This window comes from Adiantum capillus-veneris, chromosome 23 (genome assembly GCF_014529385.1).
Source record: "Adiantum capillus-veneris isolate H3 chromosome 23, ASM1452938v2, whole genome shotgun sequence".
Classification (NCBI taxonomy): domain Eukaryota; kingdom Viridiplantae; phylum Streptophyta; class Polypodiopsida; order Polypodiales; family Pteridaceae; genus Adiantum; species Adiantum capillus-veneris.
This window is the reverse complement of record NC_140953.1, coordinates 91,573,878-91,597,380: the sequence shown is the minus strand read 5'-3', so window position 1 is coordinate 91,597,380 and position 23,503 is coordinate 91,573,878. Positions and strand designations below refer to the sequence as shown.

Genomic DNA, 23,503 nt, shown 5'->3' with positions numbered 1-23,503 from the left:
GAACTGGCTGAAGACTGGTCGAGACTCTACTAGACCAGACGAGTGACTAGACCAGTTGGACCAGGGACGAGGAGGACTAGACCAGGCAAGTGACTAGACCAGGTGGACCAGGGACGAGGAGGACTAGACCAGGGTCGAGGGGGTCTAGACCAGAGACGAGGGCAAGTTGGACCAGGGCGAGAGGGGACCAGACCAGCAAGGCGAGAGACTAGACCAGATAGATTAAGCTATCAAGGGTGAAATTGGACCAGACCAACAGGCTGCACAGGCGAAGCGAAGAAACCAACTACTCAACAGAGTGAGACTTCAGTTGAGGTCCCACCGTGATCGCCAAAATGAGAGCACCTGTAGCGCGGATAATGTGTCGTGCTCTCTACAGTGGGTGGTCCTCAGTGCAATGTGCGTGACAATCTCACTCAAACAGACTGAATCTCCCTCAAACAGATGAACAGAAAGGAAACAATAGACGTCAACAGAGCTCTCAAAGACACAACAGCAGACCGGAACATATGACTCGACTATCTCTAAGACTGATACAGACTCTGGCGTGGCAGCACACTCAGCTCCAGCCTAGGACTCTCAGGTACAATCGGGTGTCGAGGCTCAGATGTGTCGGGATGGTGCAGACGTGCTCTATGTCAGACTCTCCCTAGACGACTACGTGCAAGATAAGATAGAACTGCCCCCAAAAATGACTACTCATATGTACAACCATAAGAGCCACCAACGGCCCATAAAGAACATCATCTAAGTCTATCCCCACTGGGTGGCGGTGGTGACCTGGCCACGATGTCCACTAGACCACCCTGCCACGTGTCTGCCCAAGTGTGAACCGACCAGACCAAAGGCCAACTGACCAAAGCCCAACTATAAACTACTGTCATATGAAAGTGAAAGTGACACTGTAGCAGGCTACAAGAGAAGACGGAGTATGGGAGATACCTCACGGAGATGACGACTGCACATGGGTTAGCCATACTTAATGGCTTACAACGATTTCCTGGAGGAGCCGATTTCACATTCTTTTCACACAGACACGGGGCCAGTACAATGGACTATGTTATGGCACAGCCGGGCTTTATTCCTTCTATTCAGGATTTCATAGTGGGAGCCAGACCAGTGGGCGTGGCATGGATCAGACACTTTTGACATTTTCTGTTTCATTTCAGTATAGTACAGCCCAAACATCAAGAGGTAGGTCACATACCGGTTATACATTTACACCAAAGACTGACTCAATTTATACAGAGGAGATCTATAGCCGTCTATGCACAACTGGCCTGGCCTCTCAGTGGAGGAGTGCACCACTTTACTGATTGAGACATTGCATGGTGCAGCATCAGAGACATACCCACACATAGGCGTTTGCTTTTCTGAAAGCATACCGGTCCTACCAAAGAGGAGACGGAGCAAGATGGCGCTTCCAAAGTTTACTGGAAATTTTATTAAAAGAATCTTAGTGTCTCGTCTCCGTGACAATCTATGGGACTAAGAAAATTTTACTTTCTTATTAGCTTTGATATCAATTGTAGGACAAGAGAAAACCATTCTTAATGACAAAGACGAAGTGTTGGGACTAACTTGAAAAAGTGGGTACAAAAAGCCTCTTATACATGCAAATGATGGAGTGACATCATGAGGTACATCATGGGTTGATACATCACATATAGCATCATCGTCCTAGGTGGACAAAATGTACAACTTTCACCTGGTACAAATGGTTCTTCACCTAGTTCTTGACGACAAGATTGCTTGTGTGGCTAGGGGTCTTACACTCACGAAGATAAAAGCTGGCTTATGCCAACAAAACACTAGCCCCAAGTTTTGGATTTGCAGTCATATAGTCTTTACTATTTGAAAATAATGGAAATTTTAGGCGTCTTATCATGTTTTGCCATATTAATTTTGTGGAGTACGAAATCTCTCGCATGGTATTTCCAAGGGAACCAACTCATACTTATACCATACTCTCATACCCATAAGCTTATCATGTATGTTTTGCGTACGACTTTGATCACAACTAATACTAAGGGACGCTCAAATTTCAAGAGTATGTCCATGAAACCATCCTTTTTTATTAAACATTACTAACTTGCATAAGTGTACTTTGCAAGTGTATATTAATGGATCCAAGCAGTATCTCTTTGGCCACCATAGTCATTATCAAAGTGTGATATCTTTAGCGCTTTGATGTGCAGGACACATGCTGCTTATAAAAATGTGCAGCATTTGGAAGGAAGGTTGAGTAGAACTCTTTTGGAATTAAAGGAGTTGAAAAATCTGAAACTGGAGTCGAAAAAACTTTATTCATTGCTGGAAACAGAGAATAGCTATGCTAGAAAGAAGTTTCGACGCATTGCAAATAATCTACTACCGATGCTGGAGGGTGAGTGAGGTTCTGCTTTTGCTTTTCTATTGTTATGACTACAAGTCTATGATGCTTTATTCTTTTGTTTGGGGAACCTTAGCCAGGTTACAGTGGACTGTTGTACCTCAAGGAGGGAGACTTGAGCTATCTCCTCGTGTTGGACATTCAAGTGTCAAAATCTCCTGCACACTAGGCACAGAGGTGTCCTCGTTCATTGCTATTTTTGGTGGATATGATGGAACAAAAGCTTTTGGTGATGTTTTCTGCTTTGATACAGGTATTCTAGTTTCTTCTCCAGCTCTTTGCTTGCCACACCGAATCTTTCAAGAGAATTTAGTCTTTTCAAATTCTGATATACATAAACTCTAAACAATTTTGGCGAGACTGTGTCCATTCAATGTCAATGGAGTTTCAAACTTTTTATTGACGAAAAATTTTGTTTTTTGGGTATTACTAAAGCTTTTACAACCAATTTCTGTTGAGGAAGGACAGCCCAGGCCCCAGGGTCCTGCGGGTTGCCTAGCTGAAATAATCCTTCTGGATGATATGAAAACTTGTGGGATATCTGATTGTAAGCAAGTGGGCTCAGGGGAATTCCAATTTGCATGGCAAGGCAAAGTGGACAGATGATAATTTACTGTATAATTGGGTACTGAACAAAATTAGAGGATTTATTTCAGGTGAACGCACCAATCTATTAAGAGACTTGTGAAAGGTTGCTAGAGTATCGTGTTTTGGTATCACACTAATGTTAAAGAGGTTGATGTCTCAAGAGCGCTGTTCCCATTGATGGGGGGCATGAAACAAATGCACCTTTGCATGTTTACACGACTACTCTCTCAACTCAAAGGTACTCTTTTTAGGTGATGATTATTGTTCTGGTGTAAACATACACCTTTGTATGTTTACACGACTACTCTCACAACTCAAAGGTACTCTTTTGAGGCGATGATTATTGTTGTAGTGTAGTATTTTATGGAGAAAAGTAACCCAAAAGGTTTATCCACATTCAAAACAACTTGGGTATCATTTTCTGATTGCTCAAAACAGGGAGAAAACAAAAACAGCACGTGACCTAAAACAAATAGAGAAGCACTGTAAAATCATTAAGGGTGGACAATGTGCCAAAGAGAGATGAAATTAGGTTGCTGATCGAGCCAAGGTGGCAGATCACCTTAAATGTAGGCATGACAGAACACTAGCTTTTAAGAGTATGGGTTGCCAACGCACAACCCAGGGAGAGGTTGCATGCTTTGACAAAGAATGCAGTGGACGCAGTGGGAGGGTGAACGTCTTAACACTTAAAAGGAAAATAAGTGCCACATTTTAACAAAGTCAAAGAAGTAAAAAAGCTGCAGTGACCAGTCACCATCCTAACTGCAAAATGATGATCCAAGCCTGCACCAATGTGATGATAACCGAGGATCCACATTTGGGTCTATCTACAAGGTAGGGATGTTGTCACTGGAAACCGAGACGAGCCATACACATAGGAAAGGGCTGATGTATGTGGTGCACATATAGTAGGTCTGAGGTATCCCCTGGCTGTTCTTGTACAGTTGAGGAGAAAGATGAGGAGCAGAGAGGAGAGGTTGAGAGAGAATGGAACTATAATAAACCTAGACCATGCGTGGGTGGTGTATGCAATAGTGAAACCAAGAGTGTGAGAAGGTGAATGCTCTGTAGGTGCTCCAAGCTTCTCGAGAGAGAAAATGAAATGAAATGAAATGATATATTAACGTCTTCAAAAGGCCAAAATGACCAATGAGACCATCAGATACAAAGTGGTGAATCTAATACAATGTCTGAAGTACAAGTACAAAAAGTACTGAAAGTAAAAATGAAAACTGAAATGAAGTGTGAAATGTGAGATGTGAAAATGTAGAATAGGCCCTCAATGACAATCTGGGTGTCGTGCTAGAATGCCTCTGATCCTCTGCTGGAGTCTCCGTCGATGTAGTGTGCTCCCGTGTCTCGGTCGTGGTCGTCTCGATCTCCCGAGCTCAATCGCCCTATCAATGAGGGTGCCTCTGGTATGAATGCGGGTACAACCTTGTGCTGGTGGTTGGTCTCTTGGCTCCCTTGATCCAAAGAAATCTGTGATCTGTCTCTGCGACTGTCGTACTCCATGTCTCCCCAACAGACTGTCTCTATGTCGGTGTAGCTCAAGTAGATATAAGCCAAGGCATCTCTGGTCCTGATACCTCATGACTCTATCTAGGGGTCCAAAACCCTCCCTGAATAAGCAATGGAAGCGCCCTCATATCTCATAATACACAGTGCAGTGGCATATGTAGTGTAGCTCTGTCTTTGGCTCTCTACCGCATAGTTGACATATCCTAGCCTCTGGTGGTATCCCTCTGAATCTACCCGTCTCAATCTCCAGTTGGTGTGAGGATGTGCGAATTTGACCAATAGCACATCGCAGACCATGAGATAAATGAGTGTCCATGTAGTTCGGACGAGTCACAAACCCATCCCCTGAAAGCTGGAGAAGGTGCTCTTTGTAGAAAGCCATCTTCGTGCCCAACTCTTGTATCGGCTCTACCCATGTCCTCCTGGTGTCCAACTGTATAAGATCCCGACAAATGAGTCTAGTGATCTCCGTCCGTGTGACTGGCAGGGAGGGTGCATCCAAGGAATACTGAAAGGGAGGCAGTCTATCCATGCTGAGACCATGCCTCTGAAACCATGAGGTCATCTGTGCATACCAACATGATGCATCTCCCTGCATTGCTAACTGTCTAGAGGACTCAAGAGCCAGTCTAGTATATCTGCCTCTATGTGTATCCCATAGACTGTGCATAAAGGACACTGATATGGTAAGAGCCTCAATCTCTATAGGAGGGGCGGCTACCTCTGCTCGAATAATCGCATGTGGTACCAAGGCCTTGGCTCTAATCATCCGGGATATAAAAAATACCAAGGGTCTCTCCATGTTCCTCCAACTGTCATGATTCACAGATGGTCCCCAAACTTGGACCCCATAAAGCATAGCTGAAGCAACCAAAGTATCAAAGAGCCATAGTTTTGTTCGTGGTTCTTGAAACTGAACCTGCGAACACATCCTCTCTAGCCCTCCTAATGCCGCATAGGCTCTGGATAGTCTAGTCTCTGCTGCTCTCCTCAGGGTAAACCTCGGTCCCGTGAATACCACCCCCAGATATGTATATTCATCTGTGTACTCCACAGTGTCCTGGCCATATACGAGTGTAGGTGCCGATCTCTTAACCCACTATGGTGTGGTGTTAAACACCATAACCTTGGTTTTACCAAAGTTCACAGACAGTCCACTATCCTTTGCAAAGTTGTGCAATGCATCCAAATGTCTTTGCATGCCCTCTGGCGACTCTGACATTAACACAATATCATTAGCATACAATAATAAAGGGATCCATGTCCCTGCCAGCTGAGTGCCTCTGTCACCCTCTCTGTCAATGTAGTCAGAGACCTCATCTACATACATACCAAAAAGTGTAGGGGACAAAGGACACCCCTGTTTCACTCCAATAGTGGAATGAACAATGTCAGAAATCCCCTCAGGAGTGCGTACCTGGCCAGTCACTAAGCCGTATAAAGCCATGATCCCCCATATGATCTCTGTGGGTACTCCCACCTTCAGTAGCCTGTGCATCAATCTGGCCCTCGGCACTGTGTCAAATGCCTTGCGGAAGTCCACAAAGCAACAATACATCCGTCCCCCATGTGCCCGACCCTCCTCAATAATGGCTCTGAGTGTAAGAATATGGTCCAAAGTGGAGAAACCCCTCGTGAATCCAGCCTTTTTCTGCCCATTTACTCAGTTGCTGTTCAAGAATGGATGCATACAACCGTGCCAATGTGTGCCCTATCATAATAGTACGGTACTTCCCTGGTACCGTGGGGTGCCCTGCCTTGAAAAGAGGTACAATAGTAGATAATCTCCAGGACTCGGGTAGTCCCTCACACATGACACGGTTAAACAACCGCGCAAGAACCTCTGACAGTAAATCTCTAGCATGTATCAAGTGCTCTGCCACCAAACCATCATGATCATATGCTCTCCTAGTCCTCATCTTGTCAATGGCGCTCTTCACCATCTCAGTGGTAAAGAAGGTACTAGTGGTTGGACATGGCTCTAGAGGGTCTGGTAATGGTGGTTGCCCAGGTACTGTATATAATGATGCTGCATATTGACCCCAAATCTCGGGAGAGGTAATCACTGGAGTAAGGTGAGTGCTCATGGAAGAGACGCCAGGCCTCACCTGAATCTCGGCTCAAAAAGAGCTGATACAAATCACGTTCCATCTGGGCTAAAAAGGCCCGCTTCTTCCGTCGCACTAAACGCCGAAGGGCAATCCGAGACTGTCTATATGTAATGACTCCAATTATAAGCTCTCTCTGAATCTGAACTCTCATCTCTCTGCACTCCTCATCATACCAACTATTCTGAGGCATGTTCCCAGAACGTCTTCTCTGATTTGGTTGAGTGTGTGGGTATGCCTCTGCTGCTGCCCCATGCAAGATCTCCGTCAATAAAGTGGTGATCTCCTCCACTGTATATACAGGCTCGGCTGCCCCCATCCGTCTGTAAATCTCTTCCACTTAGACTGAATCCGTCTCTGGTGTAAAAGTATACCGTGTGTGTGCAATCCTCTGTGTTGTCTGAGAGACACTATACTGGAAAGAGACTGAAAAAGTCAGGAGAGCATGGTCTACTGCTACTCCAACACGCCTAGGGCCCACACTAAGATCTTGAATATGAGAGATGAAGCTCGGTGAAGTCATGACATAGTCCACTGTACTGGCCCCATGTCTGTGTGGAAAGCATGTGAATCCCCCAGACGAAGGAAAAATCTCTAGACCATTAAGTATGGCCAGACCATGCGTAGTTGTCATCTCCATGAGATATCTCCCATACTTTGTGTGCTCTTTATCCTGTGAGTGTCTGTCAAGTCCCATCTCCGATATATCCATCTCTCTAAGCATCTCCTCCGAGGTATCATAAAATACCGTTTGGGAGTTGGCCGTCCTGGCATTAAAGTCTCCCAAGAGAATGATATCTCCATCTCTAGAGAACTCCCATTTGTCAGCATCAAGTATAGAGAAAGGGGATTGCCCTCTAGGTGAGGTATAGACTGATGTGCTAGGGGGAAAGTAACATATAGCAATGTATAAGAATATGCGTGTCTCAGCTCTCAGTCTCACCCACATGTATCTCGCCTGGTCATCTCTCCGGACAATCTGTAATAGCGGCTGCAACTCTTCCTTGAATAAGACTGCTATCCCTCTTGAACCTCGACTTCCATGCTGGGATCTAGCGTCTGGCCGACAAGCTGTCTCCCATAAATAGCCAGTCACACTTGGCATCAACTGTCCAGATTTTTGATGTGTCTCCGAGTAAAAGACAATGTCTCTATTTCTGAAGCTATCTTCAAAGGCACCCACATCCAGCCTATATGATCCATTACAATTCCATGCCGCCATCCGGAGTGTGGTCCCATACGTCTCGCACCGTCATGTTGTGCGTTTTTCCAAAACCACTACTTTCCCTCCTCTGTAAAAGGCAATTTTTCCCTTCTCCGTTGCTGCCTTGATCTATGGCATCAACTCTTGCATATGTGCTATTTGTGCTAAAGTAAGGTCATCCCCCATAAATATTCCAGTTTTCTTAAGTGCTGGTCTCTTCTTCAGAAATTCCTTCCTTGTTTCCAAAGTCGGGAAACGCAAAATAAGTGCTTTCTCTTTGACGTTTCCCTTCTCATCCACTCCCTTCTTTCCTACTCTCCAAGCACCTGTGTGCATAGGTTCCGAGATGCCCATGCACTGCAAGAGTTCCTTCACTTCGTCTTCTACATTTTCGGTGTCTTTGATACCAGTAATACGCACATGGAGGGCTCTAGTCCTCCTCTTGTGTTCCTCCTCAATGGTCATATTGATGATGGTAGAAGTCTGTGCGGCTTCTGGCATCCGGGCCTTCCCTTTCTTTGCACCTTCAATCCATTTTTCTGCTTCGTCAACTTTTTCCTGTGTTTTAAAAAGGCGCTCCGCCCATGAGGAAGCCTCTTTTGAGTTTTGTTCTTCCCCTTCGTGCAGAGTTTTCACTTGCTCCTTAATTTCTTCGAGCTCCTTTAACATCGAGGGCTTATTTCCCCCCTCCGTTTTGGGCATAATTTTGCAAGCTGCAAGTTCCCCTTTAAGCTCTTCAATCACTGCATCTTTTTTCCTTCATGCACTTTTCCACATTGGTTTTCCAAGATTCAAAGCTTGCAATTGCCTCATCCAACTTTTTCTGCATAATACATTCCATTACATTCACTTCTGCCCGCATTAGAGCTTGCATCTCCCCTTTCACAGATAGATACATCTCATCATGCTTACCAAGCATCGCTTTATCGAATTCTTTCCTCATATCTGCATACATAGAATTCTTGTAACTCTCTGCGTTTGCGTACATCTCTTTCCTGATGTCATCTCTCATAAAGCTGAGCTCAGATTTAATCATCACTTGAACCCTCTCCATCCTTAAATCATCTTGGATTCTGACGGTTTTCCCTGTCCGCAATGAGCTTGGCGAGAGTATGCTATCTCTGTTCCTACGCTTGAAAGTCGCTTTCATTTTTTGTGGCGTGGTGAAGCCACTTGCATCACCATCCTCGACTGGTTGGTCCATCCGAGAGAGAAGAACAAAGCGAGCACTGAGTCAAGGCCCTCACAGCTGAGGTCTGGCCTCCGCCCTGGTTGGCCTTGCCCTCGTCACCAAGTCCTCGCCCTCGTCCTGGTTGACTTGACTGCTCTCGTCTTTGCCCTGGCACTGGTCTTGTCTGGTCGCCCTTGGCTCTTCTAGCCCTCTCCCTTGGTAGGCAGCTAGCTCTCGCCCTTGGCACAACTCGCCCTCGTCCTTCAGAGGTTAGGGCCCTCGTCCTTGCCCTTGGCAAGCTGCTCGCCCTCTTGACACAGGACCAGCAGCTCGACCAAGTCCACCTGCTCGCCCTCGACCAGGTCCAACAGCTCGCCCCGCCTTCGACCAGCAGCTCGCCGTCGTTCCTCGTCCAGCAGAGAGAGAGCTAGTCCCTCGTCCTTCGTCCAACAAGTTGGTAGCGCGAGAGGGTCCTTCGCCTCAGTCTCCTCCCCTCAGGCCTACTCGTCCTCGTCAGCCTGCTCGCCACATAATGCTCGCCCTGGTCCAGCTGCTCGTCCCAGGCTGCTCGCCCTCGTCCAGCTGCTCGCCTCAGGCTGCTCGCCCTCGTCCAACAGGTGCAACTCGTCCAGCTGCTCGCCCTCGCCCTCGCCCTCAGGCCAGCTGCTCGCCTTCGCCCTCAGGCCAGCTGCTCGCCCTCGCCCTCAGGCCAGCTGCTGAGAGAGAGAGAGAGAGAGAGAGAGAGAGAGAGAGAGAGAGAGAGAGAGAGAGAGAGAGAGAGAGAGAGAGAGAGAGAGAGAGAGAGAGAGAGAGAGAGAGATGAAATGAAATGAAATGTTATATTAACGTCTTCAAAAGGCCAAAGTGACCTATGAGACCAAAAAGTTACAATGCGGTGTATCTGATACAAAGTCAGATTAACAAAATAAATTAAACTAGGATAACAAAATATAAATACTGCGGGATCCTAAACTAAGCAGTACAATGTGAAGACAATATGGGAGGGGAGTAGAGATCCATCTTCATCTGCACTCTGGACGACGAAAGAGTATGGCTTGAATCCTTTGCCGTAGCCTCCTTCGAAATTGTGTAGCTCCTCTCCTCCCTCGGGGTCGTCTAGATCTCCCTAGCTCCAATGCTCGGTCTATGAGAATGCCAGTAGTGCGGGTAGACCTCTCCACCGTCGCTGGTTGCTCCTCTGTATGTTCTTCTGGGTGTACAATATCTAGTGTAAAGAAATCTGTGATTTGTCTCTGGGGATGTCTCTCTTCACCTCTCCTCAGTAAGGTTCCTCTATGCTTGTGTAACTCAAGTAGATAAAGCCCAAGACATCTTTGATCCTCGTAACTCATGACCCTAGATAGAGGCCCAAAACCTTCTCTGAATAGACAGTGAAAACGACCTCGTATCTCATAGTATACTGTGCAATGACATATGTAATGTACTTCTGTCTCTGGCTCTGGATGGCATAAGCGGCATATTTTGTTATCTGCCGGTGTCCCTCTGAATCTGCCAATCTCAATCTCGAGCTGATGTGAGGACGTGCGTATCTGGCCAATGGCACAACGCAAACCATGCGAAAGATGCGTGTCCACATAGCTAGGTCGAATCACAAACCCATCCCCCGTGAGGTGGAGAAGATGCTCTCTATAGAAAGTCATCTTTGTGCCCAACTCTTGTAACGGCTCTATCCATGTCCTTCTCGTGTCCAACTGGATCAAATCCTGACGGATGAGTCTATTAATCTCTACCCGTGTCAGAGACCTCAAGGGTGCCTGAAGAGAGTATTGAAAAGGAGGCAACCTATCCATGGTGAAACCATGTGTCTGAAACCATGATGTCATTTGAGCATACGAGCATGATGTGTCCCCATTAAAAGCTAATTGTCTGGAGGACTCTAGAGCCACCCTGGCATATCTGTCTCTGGTAGTATCCCATAGACTATGTACAAAGGAGACTGATCTTGTGAGCGCCTCAATCTCCATAGGGGGGGCAGCTAATTCCGCTCGAATGATATCATGCGGTACAGAAACCTTGGCTCTAATCAGCCGAGAGATCATAGATACCAGGGGCTTCTCCATACGCCTCCACCCATCCTGGCCTATAGAAGGTCCCCAAACCTGCACCCCATATAACATAGTAGAGGCTACCAAAGTATCAAAGAGCCATAACTTTGTCCTAGGTTCTTGGAATTGAACTTGTGAACACATCCTCTCCATTCCTCCCAGAGCCGCACCGGCTCTAGTTAGTCTAGTCTCTGCTGCTCTTCTCAAAGAAAATCTCGGCCCCGCGAAGACTACCCCCAGGTAAGTGTATGCATCTGTATACTCCACAATCTCCTGACCATATTTGAAAGTAGGTACTGATCTCCTGACCCATTGCGGTGTGGTGTTAAACACCATAACCTTTGTTTTACCTAGGTTTACACCTAGGCCACTATCCTTTGCAAAAGTGCGTAGTGCGTCCAGATGTCGTTGCATACCTTCTGGTGAGTCAGATATCAGTACAATATCATCAGCATAAAGCAACAATGGGATCCACGTCCCTGCCAACTGGGCACCCCTGTCACCCTTTCTGCCAATGTAATCAGACACCTCATCCACATACGTACCGAATAGAGTAGGAGACAATGGGCAACCTTGTTTCACTCCAATAGTAGAGTGAACTAAATCAGATACCCCTTCTGGAGTGCGTACATGTTCCACCATTGATTTGTACAAAGCCATTATCCCCCAAATTACCTCTATGGGCACCCCCATCTCTTGCAGTCTGCGCATCAATCGAGCCCTTGGTACCATGTCAAATGCTTTGCGAAAATCCACAAAGCTACAATAGATCCGTCTCCCATGTGCTCTGCCCTCCTCAATGATGGCCCTGAGTGTCAGAATATGATCAAGAGTGGAGAAACCCCTCCTGAAGCCGGCCTGACCCTTTGCTCGTACACCCACGCCCTCTGCCCAGCTACTCAGGTGTTGCTCCAGAATAGATGCATACAGTCGTGCCAATGTGTGTCCAACCATAATAGTGCGGTAATCCCCAGGCTCTGTAGGGTCACCAGCCTTGAAGATGGGCACAATATTAGACAACCTCCATGTCTCAGGTAATCCCTCACACATGGCACGATTGAACAACACTGCGAGAACCTCCATCAGCATATCCTTGGCATGTATAAAGTGCTCTGCTACTAGACCGTCATGATCATATGCCTTCCCGGTCCTCATCCTGTCGATGGCCCTTCGTAGCATCTCAGGCGTAAAGAAAGTGCTCGTAGTTGGGCAAGGCTTGGTAGGGTCTGGAAAGGGTTCCTGTCCCGGAACCGTATATAATGATGTCGCATATTGGCCCCACACATCAGGTGAAGTAATCATTGGGGGAGGAGAGTGCTCATGGAAGAGTCGCCATGCCTCTCTGGAGTCCCTACTCAAGAACATCTGATATAAGTCTCGCTCCATCTGAGCTAGGTAAGCTCGCTTCTTCCGTCGCACAAGGCGTCGGAAAGCAATCCAAGACTGTTTGTAAGTGATGACTCCTAACAGAAGATCCCTCTGAAGCTGTGCCCTCATCTCTCTGCATTCCTCATCATACCAACTATTCTGTGGCATGCTCCCAGTATGTCGTCTCTTACCCGGCTGAGTGTGTGGATATGCCACTGATGCAGCCCCATGCAGTGTCTCAGTCAGTATATTGGTGCACTCCTCCACTGAGAGGCCTGTACCATTTCTGCCAGCTGTGCCTTCCAATAGACGGTCCCAGATCTCCTCTATATAAACGAAATCAGTCTCTGGTGTAAATGTATAGCGGGTGTGTGGCCTGCCTCCTGGTGTCTGGGTTGTGCTATACTGAAATTTAACGGATAGTGTCAATAGAGCATGATCTACTGCTATGCCCACTGGCCTGGCTCCGCTCCCACTGTGAAATCCTGAATGCAGGGGATAAAGCTCGGTTGTGTCATAACATAATCTACTGTACTGGCCCCATGTCTATGTGGAAAGCATGTGAAACCGGCTGCTCCAGGAAATCGCTGTAAGCCATTAAGTATGGCTAATCCATGTGTGGTCGTCATTTCCATGAGGTATCTCCCATACTCCGTTTGCTCTCTGTCATCTGACCATGTGTCAAGCCCCAACTCACCCGCATCCAGCTCTCGAAGCACCTCATCTGAGGTGTCGTAGAAGACTGTTTGCAAGTTGTCCATTCGGGCATTGAAGTCCCCTAGGAGAATGATATCACCATCCCTTGAAAACTCCCAAATGTCATCATCTAGGATAGAGAAAGGCGACTGTCCTTTGGATGCGGCATACATTGATGTACTGGGAGGAAAGTAACATATGGCGATATATAGGAATCGACCCGTGTCAGGTCTCAGTCTCACCCACATATATCTAGCATGATCATCTCTTCGTACAATATGCAGTAATGGTTGTAGTTCCTCTCTGAATAGCACGGCTACTCCTCCTGAACCTCTACTCCTGTGCTCAGATCTCGCATTTGTCCTGTGAGCTGTTTCCCATCTGTATCCCACCACATGTGGCATTACCTGTCCAGGGGCCTGATGAGTCTCTAAGAAGAACACAATATCCTTGTCTTTGAAACTCTCCTCAAGTGCACCCACGTCCAACCTCATAGACCCATTACAGTTCCAGGTAGCCATCTTCAGTGTGGTCCCATAGGTCTCGCACCGTCATGCAGTACGCCGCTCTAAAATCACCACCCGTCCATCTCTGTAGAAGGCTATCTTTCCCTTCTCCCTTGCCGCTGTAATCTCTGGCATTACCTCTCTCATATGTGCGAGCTATGAGAGGGTCAGGTCATCACCGAGGAAAATACCTGTCTTTTTGAGAGTAGGCCTCTTCCTCAAGAATTCCTTCTTCTCTTCCGACGAGGGGAAGCGTAGTATGAGAGCTCTCCCCTTTGAAGACTCTCCCGGGCCATCACTTTTCTTACCTACCGTCCATGCCTTTGTGTGCAAAGGCTTGTCCATCCCCATCATGGATGTAAGGCTTGTGACCTCTTTCTCCACGTTGTTTATGTCCTTGAGACCGGTCACTCTCACATGCAGTGCTCGCATCCGCCTTCTTTGTTCCTCTTCGAGAGTCATGTTAATAAGCGTCGGTGTACAAGGAGTTTCTTGACCTTTCCCTTTCTTGGCGACCTCGATCCATTTTTCAGCCTCGTCCGCCTTTTTCTGTGTCCTTGTTATCATCTCCGCCCATGAAGATGTCTTTGCCACACTCAGCTTCTCTTTCTTTGTGATCAGCCTTACCTGTTCCTTAATTTCCTTGATTTCATCAATTACCGAGGGTTGAAATTCGCCCTCCTCTAGTCCATTTCTTACTCTATTAGCAAGCTCCTGTTTAAGGGTTGAGACTTCTTTTTTGAGTACCCGTATCTCGGCGTTTGGGTTCTCCTGTTTGAGGGCTGATACTTCTTCTTTGAGTGTCTGTATTTCTGCGTTAAGGCTCTCTTTCTCCTTCCACTGTGCGCCTTCATTGAAGACCATCTGAAGGAGGTTGGCCTTCTCCTTCCACCATCCTTCCATCTCTGTTTTCCATTTCTTCATTTCCCTCTCCATCTGCGCCATCCGCTTATTCGTGAGCATGAAGGTTGCCTTTGCTCGCGGCTTGCAAACAGGTGAGACATTGGCGGCTTCTGTGTCCTGTGCAGGGTCTTCTTCAAGTGGATCCATTCCGGTGAGGCTCAAAGAGAGAGAGAGAGAGAGAGAGAGAGAGAGAGAGAGAGAGAGAGAGAGAGAGAGAGAGAGAGAGAGAGAGAGAGAGAGAGAGAGAGAGAGAGAGAGAGAGAGAGAGAGAGAGAGAGGAGCGATAGATGGGTTGAGGAAAGGGGTGGGGTGGGGGGGGGGGGGTTGTTTTTCCGCGATAGACAGAGGAGGGGGGAGAGAGAGAGAGAGAGAGAGAGAGAGAGAGAGAGAGAGAGAGAGAGAGAGAGAGAGAGAGAGAGAGAGAGAGAGAGAGAGAGAGAGAGAGAGAGAGAGAGAGATGGGGTGAGGAGAGATGGGGGGGGGGGGGGGGGGGGGGGGGGGCGATAGATTGACGAGGGGGGGGGGGGGGGGGGCGCGATAGATTGACGAGGGGGGGGGGGGGGGGGGGGGCGATAGACTGAGGAGAGGGTGCGATAGACGCGGGGGGGGGGGGGGGGGCTTAGCGCGATAGAGAGAGGGAGCGGGGCGGGCAGCGCGAGAGAGAGAGGGGGGGAGCAGCAGCAGGGGGTGCGGGAGAGAGTGCGAGAGAGAGAAGGTGCGGGAGCAGCAGGGGGAGAAGCGCGAGGGTGGGGCATTGGCGGGCAGGGAGCACGAGGGCAGGGGCAGCAGCGCGAGAGGGGGGGGCAGCAGCAGCGCAGAGAGAGAGAGAGAGAGAGAGAGAGAGAGAGAGAGAGAGAGAGAGAGAGAGAGAGAGAGAGAGAGAGAGAGAGAGAGAGAGAGAGAGAGAGAGAGATGAAATGAAATGTTATATTAACGTCTTCAAAAGGCCAAAGTGACCTATGAGACCAGAAAGTTACAATGTGGTGGATTTGATACAAAGTCAGAGTCAAAGTAACAAGATGACAACAAAGACAAAAATGAAATGACAAATGCCACAATAAAATACTATGGAATCCTAAACTACTAGGTGTGAACAGCAGCTAGCTGGTATATCTAGATCACAAGAGATCCAGCATCGATTGCTGGCGGATCTCATCAATCTCCTCCATGGTCAGTAGTCTGACCGGGCGTCGTGCATGTCGAGCCAAAGTGATCCGAATCCTCTGATGCAGCCTCCGTCGATGCTGTGTAGTCCTCCGCAGTCGTGGGCGTCTGGATCTTCCAAGCTCAGTCGCTCGGTCGATCAGTGTGCCTCTGGTGTGAGACGACAAGCTCTGCTATGGTAGTAACTCCTCCGGGTGTCCAGTGACAGCTCTAAAGAAATCTGTGATCTGTCTCTGGGACTGGCGAGAGAGAGAGAGAGAGAGAGAGAGAGAGAGAGAGAGAGAGAGAGAGAGAGAGAGAGAGAGAGAGAGAGAGAGAGAGAGAGAGAGAAATGAAATGAAATGTTATATTAACGTCTTCAAAAGGCCAGAATGACCTATGAGACCAAACTGATACAAAAGTGGTGAATCTGTTACAATGTCTAGGTACCTTAGTACTGAAGTACTAAGTGTGAAAAGTGTGAATTTAAATGTGAAACTAAATACAAAGTATTAAATAAACTTCTTAGGATCATTCTGGGTGTCTAGCTAGAATGCTTCTAATCCTTTGTTGTAGTCTCCTCCGGTGAAGTGTGCTTCTGCATCTTGGTCGTGGTCGTCTCGATTTCCTAAGCTCAATTGCTCTGTCAATTAGGGTGCCTTTGGTATGAATGTGGGTACTCCTTTGTGTTGGCTGCTGCCCTCTTGCTTCCCCTTCCACTCCTGCTTCTCTCGATCCGAAGAAGTCTGTGATCTGCCTCTGAGGCTGTAGTGCTCTTTGTCGTCTCATTAGATTATCCCTGTGCCGATGTAGTTCCAGTAGGTACAACCCTAAGCATCTTTGATCTTGGTATTGCATGATTCTATCTAGAGGTCCAAAGCCTTCTTTAAAGAGGCAGTGAAAACGCCCACGTATCTCGTAGTATACTGTGCAGTGGCATATATAGTGTAATTCTGTCTCCGGCTCCATTCCGCATAACTTGCAAATTCTGCTCTCAGGTGGGATTCCCCTAAATCTGCCAAATTCAATTTCCAACTGGTGTGAGGATGTACGAATCTGACCAATAGCACATCTCACCCCATGAGAGAGAGAGAGAGAGAGAGAGAGAGAGAGAGAGAGAGAGAGAGACAAATGACCATGATAACCTGGGGTCTCCATAAATACTGGACGAAGACCAGGTTGGGCAAAACTAAAAGCAGCCCATTACCTCTTAAATACGTTCATGGCCTAAAAAGAAATGGAGAAACAGTTGGACAGTGCAGACAATCAGAAGCTGAATGAGGGGCAAACGCAATAGAGAACACCAGTATCAGCTTCCAAGTATACACAAGGCCAACCCACAACCAAGGCCTTGGATACTGCGAAAAAGGTAAAACAAGCAGAGTAAAGGCATCTAGACGTGAGCGTCTAACAGTGCTGCTGCTCTTGAGGCTTAATCCCTTTAAACTGTTGTGTATACTCATGTCAGTAGAAATTTATTTATGGCTGACTGGATTATTATTAACAGAGACATTATGAGAAGATTAGCAAGTTCTATTTTGTGTCACATATGTGCAAGTTCCAGAGTTGAGGCTGTTTTTTTCTCCACCCAATATCAATTTTACAGGCAAGCTCTCATAGGTGAACATTAGTTTATGATAACAGCTTCATATGAGTGGAAGACCCCAAGATTGATTGTTGAAGCAGGAAGTGCTTTTCCTCGTCCAGCTTGGAACCACACAGCGTGCTCTTACAAAAATAAAATGATTATCTTTGGAGGCTTCGATGGCTGCCTACAATCTTCTGAAGTCTCCATTTTGTCTTTTTCAAACAATGGTACATCCTCAACCTGATCTTTGGGAAATATCAGATTTGTCGTGTTACTTGCTTAAGAATTTGTCATCAGATTTCTGACTACTTATGAATTGTCGCCAGATTCTTGCAGCTGGTCACAACCAAGGTATTCGATGGGGGCATCTCCATCTCCATTGTCACAACATACTTGTTGCTTGTATGGTGAAGGACGGTACATGGTGGTCTTTGGTGGTTATAGTGCATGCAAAGGGCATTTAAATGAGCTTTGGATTTTGGATTTGCACTGTATGTCATGGACGTCACCAGAGTGTTTTGGAACCCAACCTTCACCACGTCGTGGGCATGGAGCAGCAGTAGTCAGAAATAAGATGTATATTTTTGGAGGTTTTGATGGCACCTCACATCTGTGTGACGTTCAGGTCTTAGATCTGCAAAGCTGGACTTGGACCCACCTGTGTACTCAAGGATCTGGACCAATTCCTAGGAGGCACCATGCATTGGAAGCTGTTGGAGATCATCTGGTAGTTTATGGAGGATATGATGGAGTTACTTACCTTGAAGATGTTTACAGTCTTGATATCTCCGCAAACATATGGAGATGTTTGAATCCTTTAAAGCCTCATACCAACGCAGCTATTAAAATTGGGGGGGTAGGTACAAAGTTTGCCCGATCTTTGCACACCATGACTCTTGACACAAGTCGTCTCGTTATATTTGGCGGTGTTTATGAGAATGGCTCCCTGCAAGACACATTGTTCCTTGAAAATGCTGCTGGTAAGGAAAGCAAGCCATAATAAATTTTCAGTTCTATTTTACCAAATTGGTTGCTAACATTGAAATTGATTATCTATAAATTTTGAAGCTTCATAGTTGAAAACAAAAAATTCCGGTGGTAGTTTCATTTGGAACTCAATTTTCAAGGTCAAAAAATTTTAGTTATAAATCCTGGTACATACCTTAGATTTTGACATAAATCGTGGTTGCCTCATTAGTTTGACCTTAGAAATCAAGGCTTTTCCCCCCCCACTGGGAGCAGTGCTTCTGATATTTAGTCATGTTTTCTGGTTGGGCGAGGGAAACATGATATTGTCTATTGCTCAACCTTGCAGAATTGAAACCGGGCAGAAAGTGATGGATTCAAAGAACCACTTACTGTATTAGCAGATCTTATGGCACTTGCAGGAAGGCTTAGTCACCTTCTTATAAGTTATCAAGTATGAGTGGGCAGTCTGTCTGTTGTGAGCAAACTTTAGTCTAGCAACTGTGCCACAGTATTGTTCCATTTTGACATTTACTGCTGTGTTTGAGCACCTTTCTGATCTCACTTTGTCCTCGTCTCAAGGGCCATTTCGGCCTTTAAGGGACGCTTATATACATTTGTTAATTTCTTTCTTTCTGAAGCTGCTTCACAGGCACTTGCAACTTGTAAAAGAGGTTGAAACCAAACCACATTTTCATTGTGAACGGTGAAGTTATAGCTCTGGTAAGCTTTGGTTGAGTGGCTTTTCTTGTTTTGGCTCTCAATAGATGTACAAGGTGCACACATGGAGAACCTCCTACTTGAAGAAGTGGCAAAGGGGGTGAATCTTCAGAAAACTTTGCAAGGCTGTCAGGAGCTTCTTGAAAAAAGATCAAAACAGGTTGTGAAATTAGGTTGCAGAGCATCTCAGCTTGAGGAGGCTTTCAAGGTAATAATGATGGTTTCAAGTTTACTCACTCTAGCATGCCACAAATGAAGGATTACTCACTTGTGGTTTGCGTATTTTTGCGTCTCAGGAGCAGCAAACGCAGAAGGAAGACTTGATCAACAAGAATAGGCTCTTGAAGAGAAAGTTGGTAAAGGCACGGAAAACATTTGACAACTTTGCATCAAGTTATCCAGCAGTAGGACCAGCACTTGGATAACAATAGCCTTGGATTTGCAAATTAAAGTGCAGGGAATCTTGATTTTTTCCCAATTAACAAACATAAATTGAGGATGTGGGTGTCCTATTCTTTACCTACAGAATGGAAAGTGCCAATGGATGGATATTTTCAATGGTTAAGACTTATGCATGGGTGCGAAAGACGTCAATGTGGTGCTCAAAGGAGTACTGCATCAGAAGGTAAAAAAGGAAATTTTCTGACAACTTCGTTGTTAAATTAGTTGGATTACACAAAGATGTTGCAAACACCAGGTTTAATGTATACCAAAATGACAGAAGCTATTCAAGTAGCTAGCTTGGACATAAAGCATGTAATGATACATCCTTGGCATTGAGCGTCCGTTGGAAGAAATGAGAAAGGTGCTTGTTTGTGGAGGATAAACCTTGAAGCAAGCAAAAAACTTAATGTAACTGAAGGTGAATGAGTAGATCATGTTACTGCCCTTTGTGCTCCTAAACTTCATTTTCTTTTTGGCATGTGCAATGTATGCACTCAACAGTTCTATGAAATGGATAGTATGCCCTCTATGGAAGTGCTTATACCCTCCACATAAACTGTGAAAAGAAATGATACAAAATCATTACTAAAGTAACGCCCATAAGTTGTAGTAGGTTCATCCAAATTGATCTAAAATGAAAATAACCAATCAATTCTGACAAAACAAGTTTGAATTGAAGGGTAAAAGAACAGACATTGACTGTTATCAAAGTGCAAAATGTTTTGCAAGCAACTTGGATGTTTTTTAAAGCTTTTCCACCTCCCTTTTTATTTACACGTATGCTAACATTTCAAGAAATTGAATGAGATGTCATGAGATGCTCTTATTTGTTATTCAATCCAACCTTTCTGAACCAAAAGTTGGAAGGGAAGAAATATGACCCCTTGCATTTTACCTGAAGGTTTGCACAAATTCCATTATTATTGGATAGCTGTAAAATTAAGGTTCTCAAAAGTACTAGCTAAGCATGTCTTCGAGGAGTTTACAAATCTCTCTCTCTCTCTCTCTCTCTCTCTCTCTCTCTCTCTCACACACACACACACACACACACACAAACACACACACACACACACACACACACACACACAAGTATTACTAAGCATGTCTCTCACTCTCACAAGTGCTAACTAAGCATCTCACTCTCTCTCTCTCTCTCTCTCTCTCTCTCTCTCTCTCTCTCACACACACACACACACACACACACACACACACACACACACACACACACACACGCGTGCGTGCACACACGCACACAGACATAGTTAAATTTGGAGATTGTGATATGCTCGGTCTATGGACACATATACAACACACATTAAATTTTGGTAAAAGTTTTTCACATGGGTGCATACATAAATAGCTTTGGGTGGTTACATTTCTTTTGAAAATGGCCTTGAAATTAGGCCAATCAATTTAAACTACTATTACCAAAGAATTTGATATTTAAAATGAATGAATCAAGAAGCTCATGCTGCAAATATGGACCTCCCCATGTGAAAAACCTAAATGCTAGATCTTGGAAAAACCTAGTTCATGTTGCCCTTCATGACTAGGTATGCTACACAAGGGACATGCGAGTAGATCTTGTGAGAAATGATATTGTGTTATTTGCTTGGATGACCATCAAGCATGATGGAAATAAATTACGCGTAGGTTTTTGACCTATGAAGATATGGTGTCATGGGATACATTACAAGGATATGTTGTTTTATTGACTCCTCAATTTGGTTGAGGGTCTAGGCACCGGGGCCCATTAACATGAACACCTCTTAAAGACATTGAGCATATTGGAAAAAGTGGGTTACCTAGCATGATGCAGGCCTTTCCTTTTGAGTCTATGGCTAAGCACATACACATGCAGACATACTTTTCTATAGATCGGACATTTATCAAATTCTGCTTCTCTACCACTGCCAGTGAAAGGTATCAAAGCATGTGCTGTGTTGGGACTTGTAGCTTTCTTATACTAGAGAGATGGCCGAGGCCGACATGAGCCAATGTACATGGATAGTTATGCGTTGAGGTAGTTGGCATGCTAAAACATGCCTTACAGGAGAAGGAGAAGGAGAAAGGCATAAAAAATTTGTTTGCCTTATTTGTAAGTGTGTGAATGGTCCCTTCATTTAAGGCATCATGGGTTTCTCGTCCTTTCTTTGTTTTATGATGCCAACTTTTTGTATGCCCTCTTTTGGAAGTTCAAAAAGAGTCCCTTCCATGTCACTCCCTTTTCTTTAGGTTCACACCTATTCAATCAATGAGGGGTTTGGGAATATACACAAATTCGTAAGGTAAGAACCCTCTTATGAAAACCCTTCTAGTACCTAACTTTTACAATTTGAATGGTTGCTAGACGGATGCACTTTTGTTGTTCCTTCAATCTTAATGCTAGTTCCCAAGCATTTCATGAAATGTCTACTAAATCTTACTTTTGTATGGTTTTTCCTTTGTACAATCAACTCCCTCTTTGTGAAGAGTGTTCTAAACTTCTCTCTACTTTTTTAAGAAGCGTATGCATGTAACAAGTCATAAAATCTAATATCTACCTATTCCAAAAAGGTTTTCTCATATTGAATTGATCATTTAATATGGGGGAGATGAATGGGAACAAGAGGTAGAATATAGACATCTGCATATATTGGAGCTTAGAAGACCTTAGGGTTTGCTTCATTAAAGACCCCCAAAGGTTAGTGTTAAAAGTCCTTAAACCTAGGACCTTCAGCAATCTGGGGATGACTTTGAGGTGGGAACCCTACCCAAGCTTGAGGTGCTTGTTGTGCTTGCTAACTAATGTGCGTAAGGTGTTTGCGAGAACCTTGCCCAAGCTTGAGGTGCTTGTCATGCTTAAATGACTAAGGTGCTTCAAGTGTTCAATTCAAACCTGATCTCTCAAGAGGCATAAAATATTGTCATGGTTAAATGACTAAGACGCTTGAAGCATTCAATTCAAACAAGATCTCTTAAGAAGCATAAAAGACACATGTCCAGATCCTCCCCATTTTGCCCTCATGATGTGCTTGAATCTTATTGGATAGGCTTTAAAGAGGTCCAATGAGAATTTAGATGCATTTAAGTAAATAATTAAGCTCTTTGTCTCAAAGAGGAAAAAAAGAACACTTGTCCAAATGATATAATTAAATAATACGAGAGCGAGAGAGAGAGAGAGAGAGAGAGAGAGAGAGAGAGAGAGAGAGAGAGAGAGAGAGAGAGAGAGAAGCAATTGAGTAGTTAGTATGAGTGACGATTGAGCGTTTTCTTGTTGATAAACTATGTAGTGTTGATTCATGATTGCTCACAAGTGTACCTTCTTGCATTAGTAACTCCGTTGTGCTTGACAACCCAATGCTTTTTCGTGCCCTGTCTCGCGATCGTGTCCTTGAGTATTCAGATTATATTAGGTTAGTGCCATATAGCTATGCTTTAGACGTTTGTCATGGCAATTTGCTAACATTGATGCTTTTGTCAGAGATCCAATCCTACGATGAGTGAGTGGCCATGTGAACGTATATATGCCAAAACCCCTGAAAAATCCATCCCATTTTTCACTACCAATATAGTGGTGAAACGAGTTTTTGTAACTTGGTAGAGCTTAGGAGTCAAAAATTGATTATCTCTGTCATTTAAGGGGATAATTACCAAGCGAGTTTTTTGAGCAAGCCACCGAGCGAGAATTTTTTAACCTTTCCTTCTATCTTATCTTGATTCACACAAAAGCTCGCTCAAAATGCTTAACATGTGGAGTGCATCATGTATTTTATTCTCCTCAAAGAAACTGCTTGTTCCTCCTCAATAGAAGAAAGGCCAAGGCTCTTTGAAAGCCTCTGTGTTTTTCATTGTCGAAGTTTCTTGGAGTTTTATAGCTTTAAACAAAGAAAAATCAACCGTGTGTGTTGTACACAACATGGATATATGGGTTCTCAGTATGTTAAGAAGAGGACCTTGCGAAAGCATTGTTGCAAGCTTTTTTTAGTCCTTGAATTGCACCACATTTTTTTACTTTTTGTCCCAATTTTTTTTTGAATTTTGATCGCCTTGATACCAAACATGCTTTTTCAAAACCTTGAAAATATATATAGTTTATGTAGTTTGTTTGTCAAAGAAACTGTCGTAAAATATAAT

General features: G+C 45.1%; 2 protein-coding genes across 3 annotated transcripts in view; one reads left to right on the top strand and one right to left on the bottom strand.

Annotated features, from left to right (window-relative positions):
• LOC147428164 (uncharacterized) overlaps nt 1-19,830 on the top strand; it is a 78,738-nt gene extending 58,908 nt beyond the window's left edge. Inside the window, exons 7-12 of one of the 2 annotated variants that reach the window (XM_086496312.1) lie at nt 2,199-2,386; nt 2,469-2,645; nt 17,314-17,484; nt 17,584-18,237; nt 18,991-19,151; nt 19,240-19,830. In XM_086496312.1, the coding sequence (XP_086352438.1) occupies nt 2,199-2,386; nt 2,469-2,645; nt 17,314-17,484; nt 17,584-18,237; nt 18,991-19,151; nt 19,240-19,368 (1,480 nt within the window). In that variant the 3' untranslated portion in view covers nt 19,369-19,830. The remainder of the gene's footprint in view (nt 1-2,198; nt 2,387-2,468; nt 2,646-17,313; nt 17,485-17,583; nt 18,238-18,990; nt 19,152-19,239) is intronic. The other variant, XM_086496313.1, reaches the window with a different exon arrangement.
• On the bottom strand, nt 13,780-14,682 carry LOC147428165 (uncharacterized). The gene has a single exon (XM_086496314.1). It carries the CDS (start codon nt 14,671-14,673, stop codon nt 13,780-13,782), a length of 894 nt encoding a protein of 297 aa, XP_086352440.1. The 5' UTR covers nt 14,674-14,682.
• Nucleotides 19,831-23,503: the final 3,673 nt, after the last annotated feature.

Coding starts and splice junctions, on each gene's coding strand:
- LOC147428165 (XM_086496314.1), bottom strand. CDS start 14,673: ATGGATCCACTTGAAGAAGACCCTGCACAGGACACAGAAGCCGCCAAT.